Below are 27,116 nucleotides of genomic sequence, written 5' to 3' on the forward strand. Positions count from 1 at the left end.
TGCGTCCTATGGAGCGAAAAATACGGTACTTGGAAGAAATTGTGGAATATCCCTACACGGACACAACCCTACTCTTTAGGTGCTAGCTCTCTGGTGTAGAAAAACACCTTGTAATCCACCATGCAATTGACATCTACTCTTTTTACACAAGCCATGTGAGTAAGGAGTTGGACACCCGGCCAGGTGGCCACCTGGATGCTTCACCATGTGTCACAGAAAAGCTCAGATTCAGTCAACTCGCCCCCCAGCACTGTCTTGGAGTGTCTTTGCTGGGCAAACAAGAAACTGCCTTGGCCATTCGTCCTGCAGAAATCTCTTGCTCTGGCTTAGGCCCAGAATATCTGAAGGACCAAATTCTTCCAGACAGATCTGCCTGGGCTCTGCGATCTTTGAGAGAGGCACTTTCCTAGATGCCACCACCCTCACAAGCATGCTGGGCGAGGACAGGGGACAGGGCCTTCTCGGTGGTGGCTCCCAGACAACTTTGGGACTCCGAAAGAAGCCAGACTGGCTTCCTCCTTGTCTTTCCACCAGCAAGCGAAGACTGTTTTATCCTGACAGGACCTTTGGGAACTGATTGTTTCTTTTGAGACAGGGGCTTTCAAATCACACCGTGGTGTTTTTATGGTCTGTGTTTCAATAGATTTGTTTTTATATTGTTTCAACTTAGAGTTGACTTGCCTTTTTTTATAGGTGTTTTGATTTTTGTGTTTTGATCTGTGCTGCTTTACTTTGTCTGTAAGCCACCTTGAGACCTGGTCTGGGGAAAAGCTGGAATATAAATAAGTAGTAAAATAACCATAAATCTCCCACTGATGTTGGGATAGAGAGGAGGCAACTACTTACCCTGCTGGCTGTGCCTCTGAGCATAAACGACCACCACCGCAGCTAGCACCACGTAACACGCAGCCGACACAGGGTAAGCCATCTGCAGGAGCAAACACACAACAGCGAGGGGTCAGTGGGACCAAAACTTGAGAGGAAGGAAAGAAGGAAGCAATAATCAGTAAGAAATGAGCTCACAAATGGTTGCAGCATCACAAGAACTGGGCAAAACAGCTTCAACCCTGGTTCTCTTTCCTTTTCTCACATGGCTGGCAAAGGCCAGTGGAGAGATCTGCCTGTCACCGCCCAGTGCCACGGTCAGGATTCGAACCCGTGTCTCCCAGGTCTTAATTTGATTCAGAGGTGCTGCAGCTGGCATCCGACTGCATTCCCTTTGACTTGTCCCTCTCAGCAACCCACATGTCCCCACGTGTTGCGTCACCTGAAAATGCGCGCTCCGTCTTCACAAGATTAGAGGAAAGGGCATTGTGTGGTCAATACAAAACCGTGGCGTTCTCCGCGAACCCCAAAAGATGCCAGAAAGATGCCCTCTTGGATTGAGGGCTGAAAACCAAGAAACCTCAAGGAGAGAAGAGGGGTGCTGAGCTAACTACTTGCATAGACCAGACTTTCCCCATCTTGGCGCCTTCTGGATCTTTGAACTACAACTCCCATAAGCCCCAGCCAGTGAATCACTACTGTCTGCTCCAGCAGAGCTGTGTTGGCAGAGGCTGATGGGAGTTGTAGTGCAAAAAAGGGAAAGCCCAACCTTCTGCAATGTGGAAATCATGCCCCCAGCTGTCCCTGGGTGGGCTTGAACCACCAAACTTCTGGTAGTGGCCCATGAAACAGGCAGAGGCAAGGAAAGGAATGATCTGTTAGGCTGATGAAAGTTGTGGTGCAAAACAGGAAGAAGGCACCAGGTTGGGAAAAGCTGCTCTATAGGAAAGCCAGATAAACCGCTCTTTAGTGCTAAATTGGAACAAACAGCAATTTGGGTTTTCTCCGGGTGAATGTTTGCCTCCAATTTAGCACTAAAGAACAGGTTTTCCCTGGGAAAGGAGAAAGCTGCTTGAACCCGTGCTTTGGGGGCCTGAGGCCTGCAGAAGTGTGGATAAGTTCTCAGAGGCTAACATGCATAATCAGGGAATAATATTAAAAATAGAAATGAGAGAGAAAACAGAACGGTTCAAAACTAGCAGAGGAACAGGGAAGAAGAGATTTCTCCACAAAGCTCCTAGGTTGACCCCCCCCGCTCCACCCCCCCCCCAAAAAAATCAATGTTTTCAGAAGAAATGGCTCTTCTTTTACGTTGAGTGAAAATGTCACAGAAGGAGCGGAAATGGAACACCTCGTGTCTAAATGTTTCACTTCTTGTCAATTGGCGGCACTTCAAATTGCTTCTACAGGCTTGTTTTAAAAGAGAATCTTTGCAGCGGTGTTCAGGATAAAGCGACTGCTGTCACAATCCGGAGCGTGGATGAGAGCGAGTCGCGTGGAAGGCGAGAGGGGTGGCAAGTGTGCGCACAACTGGCAGGCCAGCTCCACGAAGGGCCACTGCAGGAGAGGCAAAACCTATCAGTACCATCGCCTCTGGGTTCCTCCGGGCTGGTGGCAAAGTTTGTAGTATGACTCATGCAACACGTTGGCGACTAATATACACACAATAATTACCAAAATGATTATGCATTCTTTATCAATCTTCTGAGAAAAATACAAAACCTTGTGCAAAGCCACAGAGACTTGAGAACTACCCACCCTAAGATGAACTTATAATGTCTGATTTCAATAGATTTTTCAGGTGCTTAACTCAGTCTGTTGTTTTCTTTATCTTTTTAGGTAAGTTCACGAAGATACCAACAAAAGGTAAGTTTGGTGTTGTTCACAATACCAAGAGATGCTAGTGAAGTTGAAAAGGCAAAGGGACCCCTGACCTTTAGGTCCAGTCATGACCGACTCTGGGGTTGCGGCGCTCATCTCGCTTTATTGGCCAAGGGAGCCGGCGTACAGCTTCCTGGTCACGTGGCCAGCATGACTAAGCCGCTTCTGGCGAACCAGAGCAGTGCACGCAAATGCTGTTTACCTTCCCGCCGGAGCGGGACCTATTTATCTACTTGCACTTTGACATGCTTTCGAATTGCTAGGTTGGCAGGAGCAGGGACTGAGCAACAGGAGTTCACCCTGTTGCAGGGATTCGAACCGCAACCTTCTGATTGGCAAGCCCTAGGCTCTGTGGTTTTACCCACAGCGCCACCCGCGTCCAGATGGATGTTAATGAAGTTGTAGACAGGGTGCCGGCGTTTTGCACCTGTTTCGCCCTGGCAGTCCAAGTAATCAAGAGGCTGCTGTTTGTCCCCGATGGGGCCCTTTTACTGGGGCTTGCAGGTAGCACACTCCCAAGGTACTTTTCTGGAGCCAAAGTTTGGCAGAGCCAGGTCCCACTGCCCAGGGACCCCCTGGAGATCAGAGGGACCCCCAGCCCATTCCTCCATTGCTCTCACAAGGCTCAGTGGGAGGGGAACACAGCAGGGAGGGTGGGCTAAGTTGGAAGCACCAAGGTCACGGGGCAAGGAAGGTTGCCTCGAGGAGATGGAAGAGGAGAAGAAACACTTTGCCATGGATTCAGAGCTCCCATCACTGCCTACTTCCCCCTATGAGTTCATCCACAAATCCTTTTCTCCTGCAACTTCTAGGCACATGAACGAGAGGTTTTTCTTCTGTCCAGCTGCTTTCTCCAGAAAACCCTGGTTTACCACTGAAACAGAACCAATGTCAACCCACAGAAAACCCGATTGGGGATTCTTCTAATTCACTGGGAATCAGTGGGCTTTCCTGCGGTGGGACGGGGAAAAACCCTCTCAGACGCCACGGGACAAATGAAAGTGTCCCTTTCTCTACTCTGATGGTTGTTTAAAGAAATAAATATTATTTTATAAATAAACAAAAGTGAAAGAGCATAAAGTTACACTGTCACAGCAGGTTGAAAGCTGCAAGGGCCGGACAGCACCATTCATCTTGCTGTTGGAAAACATTTCAAAAAATAGCAATTCTTTCACAAAACTTTCAGGCTGGTTTATAGATACGGTGGTACCTCTGGATGCAAATGGGATCCATTCCGGAGCCCCATTCGCATCCTGAAGCGAACGCAACCCGCGTCTGCGCGTGCACAGGTTTCAATTCGCCACTTCCGCGCATGCGTGCGAAGTCATTTTGACCGTCTGCGCATGCGCGAGCGGCGAAACCCGGAAGCAACGTGTTCTGTTACTTCTGGGTTGCCGTGGAGCGCAACCCGAAAACGCTCAACCTGAAGCAACTTCAACCCGATGTATGACTGTATTATTTTGCAATCAGTTTGCTTAAATCACAGTTGCTGTGGACCAATTTTTCCACAATCCATTCAAGAGATATGCTTCCCACCCACCCACTCCCAATTTTTCAGCTACTATAATCTTAGCCGGTTGAACACTGGTGTGGTGTTTTTGTGGAGAGAGGGGTCAGGGTCAAAGGGAGAGGAAGGATTGAGCCATGCCTACCTCAGTCCCAAGGGAGAACTGGCCCGTGTAAGGCGTCCCGTGCAAATCCTCTCCCAATCTTTCCTCGAGCCCCAAATCCACAGCGAAGCACCACGGCTCACCTGCAAGCACACCTTTAGCAAGGGAAAGGTGGGGCAAGTGTGTGTGTGTTTGATGGAGGGGAAGTGTCGGTGCCAGGGGCATTGGGGGAACATGAAACATCCCCCCCCCCAATCTCTGCATCATCTCATTTCCTTTTCCTCAGATCCAGGGATGAAAGGCTTTGGCAGGATGAAAAAGCCCATTGGTGTTCTCTCCTCGTCCCAGAGTCCCAACAAGTCTCCCTTTAATAGGACTCGAGCCGCAGGGTGCTTGCGGAGAGCTTGTCAGCGTCGAACCCCAGAGAAAAAGCAGGCCGTGCCGCCAAGCTCTTCAGAAAAAGTCTTACCTGCGGGGTCAGCCCTGCTCCCACTTGAAAGGGCACCTTTAATCTGATTTAAGCGCCGCCTGTCAACGGAAGGAGCTGGGAAAGGCCCGGAGGATCCAGACAATTACAAGAAGGAGAAGCCTGCCAGATCCCTCCTCTCTCTCTTTTTCATTTATAAAAATTCACAAAGGATGGGGGGCGAGGACCACAAGAGTCAAGGAAAGGAGGGTTGGCACTGCTGGGGAAGTCCCAGGCACCCAAATTCCACTCATCCGTTTGGAAGAACGAGTGTCGGCTGAAGGTCTACGGTTAATGGCTGTTGGGTTGTGACAATGGAGCGCCGTCAGCAGACTGTGAACCAGCTGGAAAATACGCTTGGCTTGGCAAGCGGGGGCCACATCCACCAGCTGGAAGGAACAATGGCAGCCCTGGCAGTGGGGGGGGGGGGCAGAAGGAAAGGCTGGCACCAGGCTGGCGGGAGGCAGTGAGGAACAGACAGTGAGGAGCAAATAAGGCCAATTTCAGATGGGTGGACATTTTGGTTTGGCGCAACAAGGGGAGCAGCAGAGAGATCCAGCAAGCTGGGAGGGGTGCAGAGGAGGGAAACGAAGAGGATGAAGAAATGGAAACATTGCAAGGAATGGTTGAGGGAGTTGGGGATGTTTAGCCTGGAGAAGAGGAGGCTGAGGGGAGATAGCTACCTTCAAATATCTCAAGGGCATCTCAAGGTGGTTTTCTCCTGTTCTAGGACCAATGGCTTCACGTTATGAGAAAGGAGACTCCGACTCACCATCAGGAAAACTTTTGGGCAGTAAGAGCTGTTCAACAGTGAAACAATCTCCCTTGGAAAGTGGTGGACTCTCCTTTGTTGGAGGTTTTTAAGTGGCTCCAGGTTGGAAGGTAGGGATTGTGATTCCTGCATTAGACATAGCTGTCAATGTTTCACTTTTTTAAAGGGAGATTCCCTTATTCTGAATAGGATTCCTCGCAAGAAAAGGGAAAAGTTGACAGCTATGGCATTAGATGACCCTGAAGATCCCTTCCAACTCTATAATTCTATGGTTCTATATTGCGTAAAAGTGTTCCTATTATACTACCAACCTTACTGTATGCTTGTGAAACATGGACCACTTATAAACGCCATCTCCAACGCCTCAAAAGATTCCATCAATGGTGTCTCCGAAAAATCTTACACATCACTTGGGAAGACAGGCGAACTAGTGCCAGTGTACTGAAAGATCACCAGTGTTGAAGCAATGATTCTTCAACATCAACTTCGTTGGACTGGTCATGTTGTGCGGATGCCTGATGATCGTCTTCCAAAGCAACTACTCTATTCCGAACTTAAAAATGGGAAGCGTAATGCTGGTGGTCAACAAAAGAGGTTTCAAGACTGCAAATCCAAAAAAATATATAGTATAAACACCAACAATTGAGAAACACTGGCCTGTGAGTGCTCCAGTTGGAGAACAGCCTTGACCAAAGGTGTCATGGGCTTTGAAGACACTCGAACTCAGGACACAAGGGAGAAATGTGCTAAGAGGAAGGCATGCTTGGCAAATCCATACTGGGATCAACTCCCATCCAGAAACCAATGTCACCACTGTGGAAGGACGTGTGGATCCAGAAATGGCCTCCACAGTCACTTATGGACTCATTGTTAAAACTGTGTTTATGGAAGACAATCTTACTCGGCTGTGAGGGATTGCCAAAGAGAAAGAAAGAGAAAAAGTGTTCTGTAGAGTCTTTACCTCTAAGCATGCACAGATTGTGGATTCTTTAGCAATTGCCAGAGCCCATGTATGTTTGCACCACAATGTAAGATTTAAACCACTCAATTTAAACCACTCAATGTTTTCCACTTTTGCGCAACAGAAATCCTAGCTACTGATAGCGATTCCCAGGTTTTCAAAGATACCTTGCATTCCCAGGGAAATGCAAAAACATTCCTTGAGAAATGCAAGGCCTCTCATTTGCACAGCCTTCATCTACACATGGCTTTTCCATGCAACCACAGATCTGACTGGCTCCTCGTTGTCGCTGTCCCAATATATGCTATGTGATCCCTGGCTGGCTGGGATCACCCCTGTGACTGAGCCAGGATGGAGAGGAAAACGTCAGCTGTAAGAGGCGGAAGGAGAGCAGAAGTCGCCCGGGAAGAAAGTGGCAGCAATCAAGACTGAGAAAAGAGCGTCCATCTAGGAAATATTTCCACCCCGCTGACATCTCTCTGAAGTCAGAATCTGATGATATTTCAGCGCAGACACGACACGCTGGCACAGTGAAGGGAGAGAGAAATTGTACACACAGCAGGGCTAAAGTGGAAAGAGAACGGCAGCGGTCACGGCTGCAGCACACAAATACGGAGATCACAAAGGAAGAGGAAATCGGGACGATGGTCTGAGCAACAGGTTGCACTTAAGACGCACAGAGCTGGGAGGGAGAACAAGGCTCATCGAGCCGAACTCCCCACAATGCAAGGAATTACAGTGGTGCCTCGCAAGACGAAATTAATCTGTTCCGCGAGTGTCTTCGTCTAGCGGTTTTTTCGTCTTGCGAAGCAACCCTATTAGCGGCTTAGCGCTATTAGCGGTTTAGCGGCTATTAAAGGCTTATCGGCTTATCGGCTTAGCTGCTAAAAGGCTATTAGCGGATTAGCGGCTTAGAAAAAGGGGGGGGGAGCAAAAAAAAATCTCAAGACTCGCAAGACATTTTCGTCTTGCGAAGCAAGCCCATAGGGAAATTCGTCCTGCGAAGCAACTCAAAAACGGAAAACCCTTTCGTCTAGCGGGTTTTCCGTTTTGCGAGGCATTCGTCTTGCGGGGCACCACTGTACAAACGTAACTAAGCCTATGTATGCAAAGCTGAAAGGAAGATACAAGGTTGGATCCAAACACCAGCCTCAAATTGTATGGTAAAGACAATAATGCTAGAAAAATGCAACCTGGGTTTATAAACTGGTGCAAAGAGGAACAGGTAAAGTGTTGATGGGAGCTGGTTTGCGTGGCAAGTCCCCCCACCCCCGTGGAAATAAAGACACATGACACAATTATTAAGGTTAATGGGCTAAAAAAGGCCACAACTTTCTTGGTTACAAGTGGTGAGCGGTATTGGCTTAGGCATTGGTCCTAACCAACTATATCCAACTTTAGCCCATCCGCTTGAAGTCTGGGAAGGGTTAACCACCAGTAGGGGGAGTCCTGCTAGAATCATAGAATCATAGAGTTGGAAGAGACCACAAGGGCCATCGAGTCCAACCCCCTGCCAAGCAGGAAACATCTGCACATCAACTAGGAACTCCCCCAGGGTTACTGATAGGGGGCGTGCCTTAGGCCCTCACCTCCCCAGGCTTCGGACAGGGCCACGCCCCCCAGAATCCTTTACAGCACTACCCTTCCATATGTGGGGCAGGTGATGGCGCTTCCTCCCCTCTTCCATCTACAGAGCAATACCAATGCCTAACCACCAATACCCAGAAAGTTGTGACGATTTGCTACGAGGTGGGCGAAAACCAAGTGGCTGGTGCCAATTTGCTAAGTGGAAAAATTCCCACCAGGCCCTTCAACGGCGACCAACTAAGGTCCATAGCAAGGTCAAGGAACAAAAACCTTATAGGGCGGGAGGGTGGGAAAAGCAGGGACAGCTGGCAGGAGGGGAAAGAGAGAGATCCCCGTCTGCGCCTGCCTTAAATAGGGCAGGCCACGCCCCCCAAGCCAGCCAATTGGCCGGCCAGGGGATGATGCAGCCGGGGATTCCCCCAATTGCGTGGGGGCTGGGGCCGTGACGCCCACAATCCCACCTCCTCTGCAGGGCAGAAGTGGCTTTCCTGGAGCACACAACTCCATTACAATTTTACCTTCTCCACCAGCTTCCAGTCTGTTTACAGACCTAATTTTAGATGCTGGTTTTATTACCTTCCAAATGAAGGTAATAAATGAAGCTGAATGTTCAGGAGAGAGAAAAAAGAAGCCTCATTTTCATGCAGTGCATAAACTACAGCGCTCCAACAGGAGACCAACCTAGACGGCTTAGACAAACTGGATTAGATGGGCCTTGGCCTGATCCAGAAGCCTCTTCTATGTTCATAGAAAACTGCTTGTGATTACAGCCCCCACCCCCCACCCCCCAGCTCAGTTCAGTACGCAGCCGGAATACACTCTCGAGATACATTGCAACTGTAAGTAGTTTAATAAGTGGAGATTAATATGGTTATTTAAAAATGGAGATGATTACTATCCGTCCAAAAATAGCAACTCGTTCCTCTTCCCGGAGCAATAGAGGACGTGGATTGCTCCGATTCAGGAAGGAAGCTGCTCTTTCACGCCTCGGGAGCCTGCCTGGGTATTTCCAGGAAGTCTGGCTGTGCAGAAGAACCTCGGGGGGGGGTGCTTTAGGTTGGGGGGGCGGCAGTTGGCAGAGATCCCTGGACCACACAGCTGACCTTTGCTCTGCCAACCATGCAGAGAGAGAGTCTTGGCAGCCGCAGGGCCACAGGCTGCCCAGCTGGCAGGGAGCGCCACACCGATGTGCCGCTTCCCGGCTAAACAAAACGAGTAAATAACTGATTGTTTAAAACCCACCAAGTGACAACTGAAAAGGCGAAGTCTAAATGAAGGGTGGCAGCAGAGAAGGGAGCGCGATGGTGGTCTATAAAAACCAATGAGCGGTTTTTGCAATTTAATTTATTTCATGGAACAAGAGCTCGCAGGAAGCAGGTTGGACAACTGATGTGTGCTGGGCCTGGGGGTAACCTGTGAAACACGGTCCAGGTCCGGTCCAGAATCCAAAGGTTCTGCTAGGAGTCAGTCCGACAGAGTCAAGGCAGGACACGAGGCAGGAAACCAGGCAAGGACAGGCACAGGATCTAGCATGTTGCTCCCAAACCTGGGACAGGGTCCGGCAGCCTTTTATCTTAGTCGGGGTAATGGCCGGTCCTGATCTCCCAGCGACTCACCTCCCTGTTTCGCCCGAAGGCGAGCACTCCTCCTGCGAGTACTCAGGTCTCTCCTTCTCTCAGACCTGAATCTCTGCAGCTTGGGAAACGTCAGTGGGTTACGAGACCCAGGGGCCGCCTCAGCCTCCCCTGACCCAACCGGTAGTGGAGCAGCTGTGAGTGATGGCCCAGCTGGAGGCAACGAGGTCATCCCCGCATCTGGAGCCAGGGCAGGCTCAGGCCCCTGACTCGGCCCAGCTGGTGCTTGTTGCAGGGGAACCTGCGCAGACTGGGGCTCTTCAGGATCAGGCCCCAGACTTGGTTCAGATGATGCCTGAGGCAGAGGATCCGGTGCGGACTGAGACTCCTCTGGTTCTGAGTCCGAGTCCCAGGCCATCACATGATGGGAGAGGCGAGGAGATGAAGGACGGGACCTCTCCCCCCTAAGAATCAAGCGGGCTTGGGAACTCCCTGCCTGGGAAAGTTGCGGGGGACAACTGGGATAAAAAGGAAACAGGCAAATGTGGGACAGGATCAATCATAGAAGCATAGAATTTTGGAGGTGGAAGGGACCCTGGCGGTCATCCAGTCCAACCCCCTGCAATGCAGGAATCTCAGCTAAAGCATCCAAGACAGGTGGATATCCAGGCTCTGCTAAAAACCTCCAACCAAGGGAGTCGGTTCCACTAATGAACAGCTCTTGCTGTCAGAATGTACTTCTTAATCAGAATTTCCTTTCTTGTCATTTGACTCCACCGGTTCAGATCCTCCCTTCTGGAACAACAAAACAAGCTTGCTCCATCTTCCAGGTGACAGCCCTCCGTTTATTTGAAGAATTGTTGGCCCTTTCAAAAACCTCTACTCAATGCTTGTTGAGGAGCAACAAAAAGGATTGTGTTGAATCTCAGCCTTGCTTGGAAAATACTTCTTTAAAAAAAATCACATGCCACTTGAAGGCACCAGAGGTGATGTAAAAATACAATTCATTTTCTACACATAGCAAGCAATAAAACTGTAGCTGGTGAGGGAATATTGCTGCCTTGGGCTCCCTTGGGAGACAGGATGGGATGCGAACCAAATGGATAAATCAATAATAATATCCAATGCAAACTGACATTTGGGTGAAATTTGGAAACTGAATCCAGGGTTTTTTGGTATGCACAGCTTTCAAGAGTCACTCTCGAGGAACAGGTTTTTAAAAAGAAAAGGAAGGCAGCTTAAAGTCTTAACCCTTGGATTGAAACTGTTAAAACGGGCAATTTAAAACAAAATGTAAGAATGTAAGTAGAGCCCGCTGGATCAGGCCCAGCTATTCCAACATCCTGTTCTCCCCGTGGCCATCCAGAAGCCCCTTCTGGGAAACCCACAAGTAGGATTTGAGCCCCCTGCCCTTCTGTGGTTTCCAGCCAATAAATGCTAAAAAGGACATTCGAATTAGCTGGTGCCAAGACCATTTGCTTGAGAATTCCCTCCACACATGTACAGAGTTCTTTTTAGTTCTGAACTCTTCCAGACAATGCCAGATTTACGCACAGTGGACGTTCGGGTTGCAAATGTAATCTGTGTGGGATGCACATTCGCAACCCGCAGCGTTCACAACCTGCAGCGCCACGTCTGCGCACGTCGGGTTGCAATTGGGCACTTCTGCGCATGTGTGAGTGCCAAAACCTGGAAGTAACCCATTCCGGTACTTCAGGGTTCGGCACGGTGCACAACCCAAAAACACACAACCTGAAGTGTCTGTAACCCGAGGGATGACTGTATAAGCTAAACAAGCTCTAGCTTAGGGCCCCACTCTCTTGGGGGCCCCCAAAACATTTAAAGGGAAAAAACACTGGATGTACATTTCCAAAACATAAGATAAAAAACAAATGAAATAAAACCTACATACAGCAACCGTGTTTTGTGTTGTGTAGGCTCCTATGATGTAAGTCATGGGCCCCGCCTGCTAGCCTGCTCCCTAAAATATCCCTGGTTTGCTCCTTTCTATATATAGGGTGCCGACATTCTGCATGGCCTTTGGCTTAGAATCAGTTTGATTCCCTCCCCCTCTTTCTTTTTCCTTTCTCCTCCTGTGAAGAGGCTGCATCCTAATGTTTAAATCTTGTATTTTAATCTTGTTTTTTAAATTGTATTTTAATCAACTTGTTTTTATTGTTGGTTGTTAGCCGCCCTGAGCCCGGTCTTGGCTGGAGAGGGTGGGGTATAAATAAATATTATTATTATTATTATTATTATTATTATTATTATTATTATTTACAAATGGCTTTAGATACCTATTAGGTCCATAAATTACCATATAGCATACATTCAACACAACAAAACAGCGACAATTTGTTGTTGACAAAGGACAGCTGGACATATAAAAGGCCCCATTACCTTCAGTAAACCTAATCAAACCTAAATCCGGACCTGCTTCCAGATGTTGTGGAGGTTCTCCCATCCACCTACTTTTCCAGAGGTGAGCACAACTGGAACAGGATGGCCAGGGAGATGTTTTGAGAGGGCTTGGGGAAGAGTATTTTCCCTTTCATCAACTGCAGATGCTCTCTGGCCCAGGCTTCCTCCCTCTCCTCTCCCAGCGCTCACGGTAGTACCTTGCAGGCTCAGCCGCCAACATCCCCCATATGTGTCTTTTGCCCCCACCATCTGGACAGCATCACCACTCAGCTCATAAGGCTCCGTGCATTAAAGCCGGGAGAGAGACATAATTCAGCCAGAGCCTGCCTTGCGCTCTTGCCCTCGCCTGACCTCTGCCCCAACCACAGCGGCACACCTTGGCTCTATCATCATAAATGTGCTTCCTGTGGCTCCCTGTAGACCCACCACCAACATCCAAGGATGCAATGCAGGCTTCCCAGAAAGACTTTGAACCTTTGGAGACACAATTGTGAGTGTGTGTGTTGCAACCAGGTGTTTGTGCGCGCGCGCACACACACGCAGGAAGGCAGTTCCCCTTCCGAGCCACAAGAGGTAGGGAGAACTCCTGCCTAGACAGCCGGCAAGATCCCTGACCCCAAAGTCCTCCTCGGATGAAGGACTGCATTTGTGATGCTATCAGTGGCTGCTCAGAGATGCTGGAGGCCTTGACCGGTTCTCCTAACCCATTAAGGGCAAGAGGAGAAAAAACTCACTAGGAAACTTACTGAGACTTTTACAGCTTTCACAAAATACCCATTCCACATTTATATAATAACTCATTCTTTGTTTGTGGCAGTGCCTAAACCTCGGAACTCCTTGCCTATTGACTGGCATCAGACAGGCACATTCACTGTACAGTGGACGCTAGGGTTGCAAACGTGATCTGTGCGGGATGCACATTTGCAACCCGCAGTGTTCGCAACCCGCAGTGGCATGTCTGCGCATGCACAGGTTGCGATTTGGCGCTTCTGCACAAAGCGCGATTTAGCACTTCTGTGCATGCGCAACCGCCAAAACCCAGAAGTAACCCGTTCTGGTACTTCCGGGTTTCGGTGGGTGTGCAACCTGAAAAAACACAAGCTGAAGCGGCTGCAACCCGAGGTATGACTGTACTCTTTTCGGCACCTGCTAAAAGGGTTCCTGTTTGGATAAGGCAGCCCAGGTGTTTAGAAAGCCGTTGTGAGTTTTAATTTGTTTTTAGTCTATCGTTATTTCACCTTCCTGAAAGTTTTAAATTATTGTTGTTGATTTTTCTTATTGGTAATGTTATTGTTTTATCTTTTTCATAAACTGCTTTGAGGGTTTTTTTTGGGGGGGGGCAATAAAGCACTGGATATGTTGTATGAAAGAAAGAGAGAGGGAGAGAGAGAGAGAGAAACTGTGGTCTTGTAGCTGTGAGGATGGCACCAAAGACGCATCCTTTTTCTCCAAAGCACTCCTACCTATGCACCCACATGGGGGAAGCCCAGATCCTAGACTCTTCAACTGGAGGAGCAAAGAGCAAAGCCAGGCGACTGAGAAGCATCACATCTTGCCCAGTCTTTTATAGCCCAGGGGCAAGAAAGGCAAAGGATGGGAGGATTGGCAACTGGGGAAATTTGGCACGAGGTCAGTCTACTTTGGGTGGCATGATGGGCGGCTCTGAATCACCACATTCATAGACCTATGGCATTGTAGAGTTGGAAGGGACCCCTTGATGTCATCTAGTCCAACCCCTCGCAACGCAGGAATCACAGCTACAGGATCCCTGACAGGTGGCTGTCCAAACTCTGCTAAGAAACCTCCAAGGAAGGCGAATCAACCACCTTCTCCACCCACTTTCTCTACGCGGTGCGTTATTTTATAAGCTTCCACTATGTTATGTCTTCCCCACAATTCCCCTAAACTACAAAGTCCCAAACGCTGCAATATGACAGGCAGCGCAAGCCTGAGGTCTCATCAAAGCAGAGCATGATAGGAGATGCAGAGAGCACTGAAGCACAGCTGGAAGGAAAGGGCTGCCTAATCCGTTCTGTTTTGTTTAGACATGGATACTGGCGTTTCAATAAATCGTGCAGGGGTTTCTTTTGCTGCAAACCGCAAACATGTTGGTCTGAAATAAGCATGCAATGAATTTTCGCTATAGCTTCCCGTTTCAGAATGGATACCGGGGAAACTGTGTGCAATTGTCAGCTTGCGCGCAAGGTAATTTACTCAACATCAAGCCACAGACAAGAGCTGAGCCTTCTGCCCTTCAGATGCCCGAGCCAACAAATCCCGACCAAAGCCATCAAGACAGTGCTGTGTTTAGGGCAAATGGAATTCAGAGATAAAGGAACTGGCCAGGAGCAGCTGGGCAGGGAGCAGGAGGCAAACAACCTTTTGCTCAGATTCAGAAAGGAAATGTCTTTTATCAAGGACACAGAACCATCTGCTTCTGTGGACTGTGACCTCAACCAGCCCACAGCCCAACACAGCTTTCAAGGAAGCATTTTCCTGCAAGACTCAAGTTAGGTGGAGAGAGGAAAACATGCCTAAGGTGGGCTGCTTCCAGTGGCATGGAAAGCTTCCCCAACCTGATGCCCTCTGGCTCCTTTGCACCACCACTTCCATCAACCCCCGCCAGCATGGCTATTGCAATGGGGGGTGGGGGGCAGACGGGAGATACCATCCCAGACCACCAGGCGGGGAAGGCCTCAGGGATGCTTGTAGGTTTTTAACAATCTTTTCAAATGTAACAGAATTTAGAATGGAAAAATGCTAGATATGTAGCCCAATCTCATGCACATTAACTTGCAGATTAGCTTGACTAAATTCAACAAGACTTCCTCACATCCTTACTGCAACCTTGGATCCCCCCCCCCTTTTTTTTTAGTTAAGCCCAAACTACTGTTCATTCCTCAGAAACATTTTCAGGGGTACTGAAAAGCACTTCCCTTTTACAGCATTCCCCCCCTCCCCAGCAAAAATGGCAATTTATTCATGGAGAGAGCCCTCTTTTGTTTTTACTCTCCATGGTGATCACTTGCCTTAGTGACAGACATCGTCACACAGCCAAGGCTGATGGCACTGTCATATCAGACCACTCATTGTCGGATCCCTAAATCAGATAAAATTAAATTAAACAGGCAAATCTGGAAAGAGGAAAATAAATACACCAAAAGCTACACAGAAGCTTCAGCAACTGAAGAGCAGAGAGCTCCCCACTGCAAATTATTAACCCCATTAAATCTGAGGGGACTGGGAGGCTCCTGCTTTCCCACCTTGCACACACACTCTTGCACACACAGTTCACTAGAAACATGGAGAAACTGTTCCAACACGAAGTCTATCCCTCCCTATTTTGAGAAGAACCCTGCCACAGGGACGTGGATGGCGCTGTGGGTTAAACCACTGAGCCTAGGACTTGCCGATCAGAAGGTCGGCGGTTCGAATCCCTCCGACGGGGTGAGCTCCCGTTGCTCGGTCCCTGCTCCTGCCAACCTAGCAGTTCGAAAGCATACTAGCATACTAGCATACTAGCATACTAGCAGCCAAGCATACTAGGACTCAATTTCTTGACTTTAAGAAAGCCGACTTCATAAAACTTAGGGAAGTGCTGGGTGAGATCCCATGGACAGTAATACTAAAAGGAAAGGGAGTTCATGATGGCTGGGAGTTTGTTAAGAGGGAGATACTAAAAGCACAACGTCAGGCAATACCAATGAGACGGAAACATGGAAGGTGCCTAAAGAAGCCAGGGTGGCTATCTAAAGAACTTTTAACCGAGTTAAGATTAAAAAAGGATGTGTACAAAAAATGGAAAAGGGGGGAAACCACCAAAGAGGAATTCAAACAAATAGCCAGCACGTGTAGACACAAAGTCAGAAAAGCTAAAGCACAGAATGAACTCAGGCTTGCTAGAGAGGTTAAAAGCAACAAAAAAGGCTTTTATGGGTATGTCCCTAGCAAAAGGAAGAACAAAGAAACAGTGGGGTCACTCAGAGGAGAAGATGGTGAAATGCAAACAGGGGACACAGAAAGAGCTGAACTCCTCAATGCCTTCTTTGCCTCAGTCTTCTCCGATAAAGAAAACAATGCCCGACCTGAAGAATTTGGAGCAAATGATTCAGCAAAGGAAACACAGCCCAGAATAACTAAGGAGATAGTACAAGAATACTTGGCTAGTTTAGATGTATTCAAGTCTCCAGGGCCAGATGAACTGCATCCAAGAGTATTAAAAGAACTGGCAGATGTGATCTCAGAACCACTGGCAGTCATCTTTGAGAATTCCTGGAGAACAGGTGAAGTCCCGGCAGACTGGAGGAGGGCAAATGTTGTCCCTATTTTCAAAAAGGGGAAAAGAGAGGACCCAAATAATTACCGCCCAGTCAGTCTGACATCAATACCAGGGAAGATTCTGGAGCAGATCATTAAGCAAACAGTCTGTGAGCACCTAGAAAGGAATGCTGTGATCACCAATAGTCAGCATGGATTTCTGAAGAATAAGTCATGTCAGACTAACCTGATCTCGTTTTTTGACAGAATTACAAGCCTGGTAGATGAAGGGAACGCAGTGGTTGTAGCCTACCTTGATTTCAGCAAGGCATTTGACAAGGTGCCTCATGATATTCTTGTAAAGAAGCTGGTAAAATGTGGTCTTGACTATGCTACCACTCAGTGGATTTGTAACTGGCTGACTGACCGAACCCAAAGGGTGCTCATCAATGGTTCCTCTTCATCCTGGAGAAGAGTGACTAGTGGGGTGCCACAGGGTTCTGTCTTGGGCCCTGTCTTATTCAACATCTTTATCAACGACTTGGATGATGGACTCAAGGGCATCCTGATCAAATTTGCAGATGACACCAAATTGGGAGGGGTGGCTAACACCCCAGAGGACAGGATCACACTTCAAAACGACCTTGACAGATTAGAGAACTGGGCCAAAACAAACAAGATGAATTTTAACAGGGAGAAATGTAAAGTACTGCACTTGGGCAAAAAAAATGAGAGGCACAAATACAAGATGGGGGACACCTGGCTTGAGAGCAGTACATGTGAAAAGGATCTAGGAGTCTTGGTTGACCACAAACTTGACATGAGCCAACAGTGTGATGCGGCAGCTAAAAAAGCCAATGCAATTCTGGGCTGCATCAATAGGAGTATAGCATCTAGATCAAGGGAAGTAATAGTGCCACTGTATTCTGCTCTGGTCAGACCTCACCTGGAGTACTGTGTCCAGTTCTGGGCACCACAGTTCAAGAAGGACACTGACAAACTGGAACGTGTCCAGAGGAGGGCAACCAAAATGGTCAAAGGCCTGGAAACGATGCCTTATGAGGAACGGCTAAGGGAGCTGGGCATGTTTAGCCTGGAGAAGAGGAGGTTAAGGGGTGATATGATAGCCATGTTCAAATATATAAAAGGATGTCACATAGAGGAGGGAGAAAGGTTGTTTTCTGCTGCTCCAGAGAAGCGGACACGGAGCAATGGATCCAAACTACAAGAAAGAAGATTCCACCTAAACATTAGGAAGAACTTCCTGACAGTAAGAGCTGTTCGACAGTGGAATTTGCTGCCAAGGAGTGTGGTGGAGTCTCCTTCTTTGGAGGTCTTTAAGCAGAGGCTTGACAACCATATGTCAGGAGTGCTCTGATGGTGTTTCCTGCTTGGCAGGGGGTTGGACTCAATGGCCCTTGTGGTCTCTTCCAACTCTATGATTCTATGATTCTATGATTCTATGAAAGCACATCAAAGTGCAAGTAGATAAATAGGTACCGCTCCGGCGGGAAGGTAAACGGCGTTTGTGTGCGCTGCTCCGGTTCGCCAGAAGCGGCTTAGTCACGCTGGCCACATGACCTGGAAGCTGTACGCCGGCTCCCTCAGCCAATAAAGTGAGATGAGCGCTGCAACCCCAGAGTCGGCCACGACTGGACCAAATGGTCAGGGGTCCCTTTACCTTTACTTAAACCCTGCCAAGTCCTGATATTCCCCACCTTCACAGCCGCCACCTCATGCAGCAGACCACCTGTGTCCCCATTTTACAGAAAGAGGTTTGTGTGGCGAGTTCCCGCCGCACCCCCAGTGGAAATAATGACACATGACACGATTATTAAGGTTAATGAGCTAAATAAGAGCACAACTTTCTTGGTTACAGGTAATGAGCGGTATTGGCTTAGGCATTGGTCCCAACCGACTATATCCGAATTCAGCCCGTCCGCTTGAAGTCCGGGAAGGGTCAACCACCAGTGGGGGGAGTCCTGCTGATGCACAGCAACTAGGAAACACCCCCCCTGGGTCACCGCCAGGGGGCGTGCCTTAGGCCCTCACCTCCCCAGGCTTCGGACAGGGCCGCACCCCCCCAGAATCCTTTATCGGACTACCCTTCAATATACGGGGCAGGTGATGGCGCTTCCTCCCCTCTTCCATCTCCAGAGCAATACCAATGCCTAACCGCCAATACCAAGGAAGTTGTGACAATTTGCTAGGAGGTGGGTGAAAACTAAGTGGCTGGTGCCAATTTGCCAAGTGGAAAAATTCCTACCAGGCCCCTCAGTGGCGACCAACCGAGGTCCATAGCAAGGTCAAGGAACGAAAACCTTATAGGGCAGGAGGGTGGGAAAAGCAGGAACAGCTGGCAGGCGGCAAAGAGGGAGATCCCCGGCTGCATCCTGCCTTAAATAGGGCAGGCCACGCCCCCAGAGCCTGCCGATCGGCTGTCCAGGGGGTGACGCGGCCGGGAATCCCCCCAACCGTGCAGTGGCAGGTTCCAGCCGCTGCGTTTGTGTCGGGGCCGTGACGCCCGCAACCCCACCTCCTCCGTAGGGCAGAAGTGGCTTTCTCAATGGCACCCAAAGGGTTCATTCCTAAACAGGGGGGTGGAAAGAGGTCTGCCCTCTAGGTCCAGGGACCGAGATGTGATCAAAGCACGTCCTGGATCTTGTCGGCTCTCTTTTTTGGGAGTTTCGTCTGCTTCTGGAGGTGTGGGATTCGCGAGCCCTGCCACCCTTACCCACCCCATTCACCCCCTGCGTGGAAATTGCATGCTGATCCATGAATGCTCCCCTCCCCCATCACTTTCGCTCTTGCTCATGGGATGAGACAGGCCAGGAGCTCACAGCGAGATGCCCGCAGGCTCTGGCTGCTGTTGTCCAGCTGTTCTGCTGCAGCTCCTGGGGTCGAGGTTGTTCTAAGGACAGCTGTCTTCCCAATACCAGCACACACATTCAGAAGACAGAAGGAAGGAAGGAAGGAAGGAAGGAAGGAAGGAAGGAAGGAAGGAAGGAATCATAGAATTGTACAGATGGGTGACATACCCCCAGGGGTCATCTAGTCCAACTCCCTGCAATGCAGGGATCTCCACTAAAGCATCCATGACAGAGGGTCATCCAGCCTCTGCGTAAGAACCCTCAATGAAGGAGAGTCCACCACTTCCCAAGGGAGACCGTTCCCACGGTCGAACAGCTCTTGCCACCATAAAATTCTTCCTGAGGTCTAGTCGGAATCTCCTTCCTTGCCATTTGAATTCATTGGCTCAGTTCCAACCCTCTTATACCACTGAGCCTCTTGGGCTTGCAGATCAGAAGGTTGGCGGTTCGAATCCCCGCAATGGAGTGAGCTCCCGTTGTGCCGTCCCAGCTCCTGCCAACCTAGCAGTTCAAAAGCACACCAGCGCAAGTAGATAAATTGGTACCGTTGCGGCAGGAAGGCAAATCGGGTCCTCCCTTAAAGAGGGCACATGTTTCGGTGAGACCTGTAAACCTAACCCTGTGTTGTGGGTGGGCACGTTTGGAGGCATAGGGCGGCCCCGATCCACAGGTGACTTGCCTCTCCTGGCCTGGAGGTGAGCACTCCTCCTGAGAGAACTTAGTTCCCTCCACCTCTCTGCCCTGAGCCTCTGCAGCTCAGGAGAGGCTGGAGGGTTACTGGACCCAGAGGCAACCTCACCTTCCCCTGACGGGGCTGAGAGAGGAGCACCTGCAGGCAATGGGTCCTCCATCACCTCAGGAGCCAGGGCAGACTCAGCTGATGCCTGCACCTGAGGATCTGGCACAGGTGAGGACCCTTCAGGCTCAAGCCCCAGCCCCGGCTCAGCCGACCATGGATGCGGGGAATCCTGTGCAGGCTGGGATTCCTCAGGTTCAGCCTCTGAATCAGATTCACAGGCCATCACACCGAGCCTTGTTTCAGTAGGTCCCGTTTATCTATTTTAAACCTGCGACAACCTAGAGGCATATCTCTCCCCACGATCATTGCAGTGTGGATACCCTCTAGCGCCATCGGCAGGCCGAGCCAGGTAAACCTTGCCACCGTCGGACTTCTCCCTCAAGGCGGCGGCACTTTGCAAGAGCTGCGCTCCTCTCCCGCTGAATTGGCTTAACACCAGGGACGCAAGCTGATTTGCATAAGCAAGCTATGTGCCCTTGATGCTCAAACCGAATGCGCAGATGGCAGCGCTAGCATGGCTGTTCCTGGGTGACCTTGGCAACCCCCACATAACAGCAACATATGCACAAAGGAGAGGCTTCCTTCCTACACAGGGGGAAAAGAGGCTACAAAGCCATTATGCACCTAAAGTGGAAGAAAAGATTTCTAAAGTTCACATAGGCTGAAGTCCAGACTGGAGGATCTGTGGTCAGAGTTCCTTATCTCATGTTTTTAATATAATAGGAAGAGCCTGCTGGATCAGGCCAATGGCCCATCTAGTCCATAATCCTGTTCCCACAGAGGCCAAGCAAATGCTAGTAGGAAACATGCAAGCAGGATTCGAACCCAAGAGCCCTCTGCCCTCCTGCAGTTTCCAGCAACTGGCCTTGAGAAGCACTGCAACTGCAGACATAGAGCATAGACATCTTGGCTAGTGGCCATCAATAGCCCTCTCCTCTTTTGAAGCTGGTGGCCACCACTGCTTCCTGTGGCAGAGAGTTCCACAGTTCCCCCAAGCGCTGCATCAAGAAGTGGTTTCTTTTATCTGCGCTGAATCTTACAACTATATAGTTCAAATAAGTGGGAAACACTCAATTCAGAAGCCTGCCGGGCTCTTTTGGGAAGACACGTGGAAAATAAATAAAATTCATCGTTAATCGTCAATGGAAATGGTGTCCCAGTGCGATACTGAATTTCATTTTTTTAAAAAATGATTTTCAGTTACATACATTTCAATGGTTTTTAAATCCTTTTAACATTTCGAAACTCAACTTCCTTCCCCCTCTTTCTGCAGTTCCTTAAATTTATTTTTTATATTTCCTGCATATTCCAAATTAATTTATTCATCTAAATATATACTCTGCAGGCTATTACAATAATCCTGCCAATGTTCTTGTCTGTTTACACTTGGTTTGCAAATATTCAATAAACCATTTCCATTCCTTTTATAAAAAGTTTGTTATCTTGATTTCTTATTTTTCCAGTAAGTTTCACCATTTCTGCATACTCCATAAGTTTTTGTATCCATTCTTCTTTCGTCGGGACTTCTACTCTTCCTTCCATTTTTTGGGCAGATAACATTCTTGCCGCTGTAGTTGAATAATGAATAAATTTCTATACAGATACTGAAATTCAGTATCACACAGTAACCTTTTGGGGAATTATAGGGGCAGAACTCTATACCCTATACAGCCCTATACAGCCTGGGAAGAGGTCGCTTAAGAGGTCAGATCCTTCCTTATATATCCTGTCAATCACTGCACTCTACAACCCTGCAGAAATCATCTTATCAGAAGGTCTGCTCCATATGATGCAGGAATCGAGCCTTTAGTGAGGCACCACCTGCCCTCTGGAACTCCCTGCCACTAGGTATCAGGCAGGAACAACTCTATTGCCTATTTAAGACCTTTCTTTTTTAACAAGCCTTTTAAGTTGAATTAAATAATCATAATCCCTGTCTGGTATCTGCATAAAAGACTGTTTTCATTGTTAAATTGCTTTGGGATGTTTTATAGGAAGTCTTGCGTAAATAAATGAGATAAATAAACAAATGCACAAAAGCGGAAAGGGTGGGGTTTCTTAGTGCAAGCTGTGCTCACAGGCCAGGTAACAGCACACAGGAAAGTGAGGAAGACGACAGAGCTTCCTGGAGGCCAGGCTGCCCCGTGGCAGAAGACCTTTCCTATTTTCTGACATGGTCTTCCAACCAAAAATTGCATATAAAAACATGGGGGAAGTGTGCATAAGAATGTCTGTTACTAGTTAAAACAGCATACAAAAATGAATCAAATTGGGGAAACATGAGAAACTGAAACAAAGCAAAGTTGACAAGATTCACCCATCCTTAATTAAATCTGATTTTACATTTGCTTCACAAATGGCAACCTTTGCTGATCTGCCAACCTGCTGCCCCCCCCCTTTTTTTGGCTGGTTCCTGGTCTCACCAACGTCCAAAGGAAGCAGAGTTCTGTTTACTTCCAAGACACCGGAGGAAATGTTGTTTGTGTGGATCAGCAGATGGGCTGGGAGGAGCAGGAGACAGATGTTTGGAGACAGACCCAAACTGCGCAGAAGCCTAACAAGGTTCATGATAAGCAAAGTCTGACGTTCTCCATGCGGGCTGCTAGAGAAAGGGTTGAGCGTGGAAACAGATTCTTAATCGGGTTTCTGCTAAAAGGCAGAAACCAGCAACTGGTCAGTTGCAGCACTGGTGTGAGTGTCTGGAGGCAGTTGGAGGATGGATGGCGGCTAACAGATTGAGGATAAATCCTGACAAGACAGAAGTACTGTTTTGGGGGGACAGGTGTGGGGGACTCCCTGGTCCTGAATGGGATAACTATGCCCCTGAAGGGCCAGGTGCGCAGCCTGGGAGTCATTTTGGACTCACAGCTGTCCATGGAGGCGCAGGTCAATTCTGTGTCCAGGACAGCTGTCTACCAGCTCCATCTGGTACGCAGGATGAGACCCTCCCTACCCGCAGACTGTCTTGCCAGAGTGGTGCATGCTCTGGTTATCTCCCGCTTGGACTACTGCAATGCGCTCTACGTGGGGCTACCTTTGAAGGTGACCCGGAAACTGCAATTAATCCAGAATGCAGCAGGTAGACTGGTGACTGGGAGCAGCCGCCGGAACCACGTAACACTGGTCCTGAGAGATCTGCATTGGCTCCCAGTACGTTTCCAAGCACAATTCAAAATGTTGGTGCTGACCTTGAAAGCCCTAAATGGCCTCGGTCCTGTATACCTGAAGGAGCGTCTCCACCTCCATCGTTCTGCCCGGACACTGAGGTCCAGAGCCAAGGGCCTTCTGGCAGTTCCCTTGCTGCGAGAAGCCAAGTTACAGGGAACCAGGCAGAGGGCCTTCTCAGTAGTGGCGCCCGCCCTGTGGAACGCCCTCCCACCAGATGTCAAAGAGATAAACAACTACCAAACTTTCAGAAGACATCTGAAGGCAGGCCTGTTTAGGGAAGCTGTTAATGTTTGATGTATTACTGTATTTTAATATTTGGTTGGAAGCTGCCCAGAGTGGCTGGGGAAGCGGGGTATAAATATTAAATTATTATTATTATTATTGAAAGGAATGGGAGCCTGGGGTCATCTAGTCCCCCCGGCGATGCAGGAATCGCAGCTAAAGCATCTCTGATAGATGGCCCCCCAAACTCTGCTTAAAAACGCTGGCGAAGTGTGGGATTTGACATGCGCTGCAGCATTCGGCACCCTAAGACTCGCATTCGGCACATTCTGCCAGGTCCTGCTTCCTGCCCCCTCCCATTCTCCTCTGCCTTCCTCCCTTCCGGACGAAAGGTTGCAAAGGGCCACATTCCTAACGGCGCTGAGCCACTCTCCGTCCTCTGGGACGGCAGCGAGAGAAAAGGCAGCTTCAGTTTCAAACCAAAACATGCCTGACTCGCTGGCCTCCCTTTCCTGCGAGAGAGAGAGAGATGGGGGCATGGGGGGGTGTGCTTTTTTGTTCGCTCTGGAGCAAGTTATAAACTTTTGAAGATTTCTCCCTTTGCCCCTGTCCCCCCCCCCCCACTCGACTCCTTTCCTGCCTCACTTCAGAGTTTGACAGGGCCATTAGGAATCTATTCCCCCCGGGGTCGGCCCTTTCAGACCACATTAGTCAGACAATCCATTAAAACCGGGCGCAAGCTTTCGCTAATGCCCTTCTGCAAAATTAAAGGAGGGGGAAATATTCCATCAAAGTCGTCCGCATCACCTACGACGAGTTACTGTAACTGTGCTCTTCCGCCAGCCAAGGAATTGGGGAGGCGGGGGCTGAAAGACTGACAAGGAAGGAGAAGATTCAGCAGTGGAGTGATGGAAGGGAGGAAGGATCAGTCCCGTTGCAAGGAGAGAATGAATATGACGGATGTCAGGCACAGGGTGGTTCTTAGGGGAAAGCCCCGAGCTGTGAGCTGTGAGTCAAGCTTGCAGCTTTGCTTACTGAGCTGTGCAAAAGCACGGACAAATTTCTGGGATTTCTGTCGGAAGTGGGAGGGCTGCATCCTGCAAGGAGAAGCTGCACAGGGTGAGGCCTGCAAGGTCCTGTGAGCCCGGTCATCCTTAGCCACATGAGACATGCCCCATCACCAGTGCTGGATTTACCGCATTTCTCGCTGTATAAGACGCACCCGACCATAAGACACACCCTTTCTCCTCCTGCTTCGCTGAAGAGGCGCTGCGCAGCTCTCCCACTCTGCACAGCGCCATTCACTCCATAAGACGCACACACATCTCCCCTTACTTTTTAGGAGGAAAAAAGTGTGCCTTATGGAGCAAAAAATACGGTGCGTATAAGCTAAACAAGCTATAGCTTAGGGCCCAACTCTCTTGCCCCCCCCCCCAAAATAAAGGAAATAAACCCCCTGGATGTACATTTCCAAAATATCAGATAAAAAACAAATAAAATAAAACGTGACATACAGCAACAGTGTTTTGTGTTGTGTAGGCACCTATGATGTAAATCATGGGCCTCGTCTGCTCCCTAAAATATCCCTGGTTTGCTCCTTTCTATATATAGGGTGCCTATATTCTGCATGGACTAGTTGCATGGCAACATGGGCAAATGGCTTGAGATACCTATTAGATCCATAAATGACCATCTAGCATATATTCAACACAAAGAACAGTGACAATTTGTTGTTGACAAAGATGGCTTTTCAACAACAACAATCCTCTCCTTTGGGCTCCCTGCCTCTGAACATCACTGGCTGCCTGAGATTTGCCTTGTGCACCAGCACCTTCTGCAACATTGTGGTTTGCGACCTCCAGTTCTGGGCAGCACAGTTTAAGAAGGATGTCGACAAGCTGGAAGGTGTGCAGAGGAGGGCAACCAAAATGATCAAGGGTCTGGAAACCAAGCCTGATGAGGAACGGTTGAAGGAGCCAGGAAACTTTAGCCTGGAAAAATAGGAGATAGGAGAGCTATCTTCCAACATCTCAAGAAGGAGCAAGCTTGTTTTCTCCTGTTCTGGAGGGGAGGACTCGAACCCATGGCTTCAAGTTACAAGAAAGGAGATTCCAACTAAACAGCTGGTTCGAGCGTGGTGCTGATAACACCAAGGTTGCAGGTGTGATCCCTGTATGGGGTAGTTGTGTATTCCTCTGTTGCAGGGGGGTTGGACTAGATCAGGGGTCTGCAACGTTTAAGACAAAAAGAGCCACTTGGACCCGTTTCCGAAGAAAAAAAACCTGGGAGCCGCAAAACCATTGCATGCGCGCCGCTGCCCTCCGAGCTGACAGCGGGCGGGAAGGTGACGTCGGGACGGTGCGTGACTAATGCACGCACTGCCCCCATGCGACGTCACAGCCAGTACAGCGCCCGCCACAGTGGGGAGTGTCAGGGCGCACAATGCGCCTCCTCCCCTCGCTAGTATCTGCCCCGGAGCCGCGGCAAAGGTGTAAAAGAGCCACATGCGGCTCTGGAGCCGTGGGTTGCAGACCCCTGGACTAGATGATCCTTGGGACCCCTTCCAACTCCACAAATCCATGATTCTATGATTCTAAGAGTTGTTTGACAGTGGGGCAGACTGCCTGAGAAGGCATTGGTCTCTCCTTCCTTGGAGGTTTTTAACCAGATGCTGGAAGGCCCTTTGCCATTGAGTATTTAGCAGTGATTCCTGCATCGCAGGCAGTTGGTCGACATCTCCCTTGGGGTTCCTGCCAGCTCCATGATTCTAACAGTTTGTTGTGATGCCTACGCAAGGCAGACAATTGTTACAGAAACTAACAGGTTGCCTCTGTAGCAGAATTGGAAGCCCAGGGTCTCCCTGGGCAAGTCATGAAACCAGAGCAGGGAACGTCTGATCATCAAGATGTGTAGCAATGCAAACAAGTTTGCAAAGCTTGCTGCCTTTTAAAAAAAAATAATTAAAAAATGCAGTGTTTCCAACCTGCCTCATTGGGAAGGATCTTATCCACCTCTCCTCTCTGTGATTTTCTGAAGGTTTAGAGCCTGCTTTGGTTTTCGCTGCCAAGCCCTGTTTACACGCGGTACAAAGGCCGGCAGAACTGCCACGCTCCCAGGCATGAGCAGGCTGCCTCCTGACCTTTCCTTTCTGAATAATTTAAGTTCCCATCTGTGCTCGCAGGCAAGACCCCCATTTGGGGAGGGAAGGGAATGTGCCGTGCGGCTAAAGGGTAAAACTCGGAGCTGCCACAGACGGCGATCGGAAGTGATGGACTTCCTGAGGAAGCCGGCCTCTCGCGGCAACAGCACACTCCTCGCAGAAACGAAGATGGCGGCCGGTCGGAGAGCAGCTTCCGAATACCAGAACGAAGAGGGAGACTCTTTCCCAGGGAAGAAGAAAGCAGGGAAGGAGGAAAGCTGTGGAACAGGCATCGGGGTGAGAGGAGCATTTGCTTGGCATGCCATTATGGGCTGTCACATGGAAGATGTCATATAGAAGAAGGAAGAAGCTTGGTTTTCTTCCGGCTCCGGAGGGTAGGACTCGAACCCATGGCTTCAAGTTACAAGAAAGGAGATTCCGACTCAACATCAGGAAGAACTTTATGGCAGTAAGGGCTGTTGGGCAGTGGAAATGGTTTCTCTTGGGGGAACAACTCTCCTTCATTGGAGTTGTTTAAGCAGAAGTTGAATCCGCTATGGGTGC

The 27,116-nt window shown here is 49.2% G+C and overlaps 1 protein-coding gene and 1 long non-coding RNA gene across 4 annotated transcripts in view; one reads left to right on the forward strand and one right to left on the reverse strand.

The window, feature by feature from the left end:
* Positions 1–27,116, forward strand: part of LOC308458838 — a 249,791-nt gene that overhangs the window by 221,447 nt on the left and 1,228 nt on the right. The window lies entirely within an intron of this gene.
* CNTFR (ciliary neurotrophic factor receptor) overlaps positions 1–27,116 on the reverse strand; it is a gene marked incomplete at its 3' end in the record, with an annotated part of 431,249 nt that overhangs the window by 187,853 nt on the left and 216,280 nt on the right. For all 3 annotated transcript variants that reach the window (XM_080973618.1, XM_080973619.1, XM_080973620.1), the window contains one exon: positions 847–928. In XM_080973618.1, the coding sequence (XP_080829744.1) occupies positions 847–928 (82 nt within the window). The remainder of the gene's footprint in view (positions 1–846; positions 929–27,116) is intronic.

This window comes from Podarcis pityusensis (assembly GCF_964106645.2).
Source record: "Podarcis pityusensis genome assembly, chromosome: 11".
Lineage (NCBI taxonomy): Eukaryota > Metazoa > Chordata > Lepidosauria > Squamata > Lacertidae > Podarcis > Podarcis pityusensis.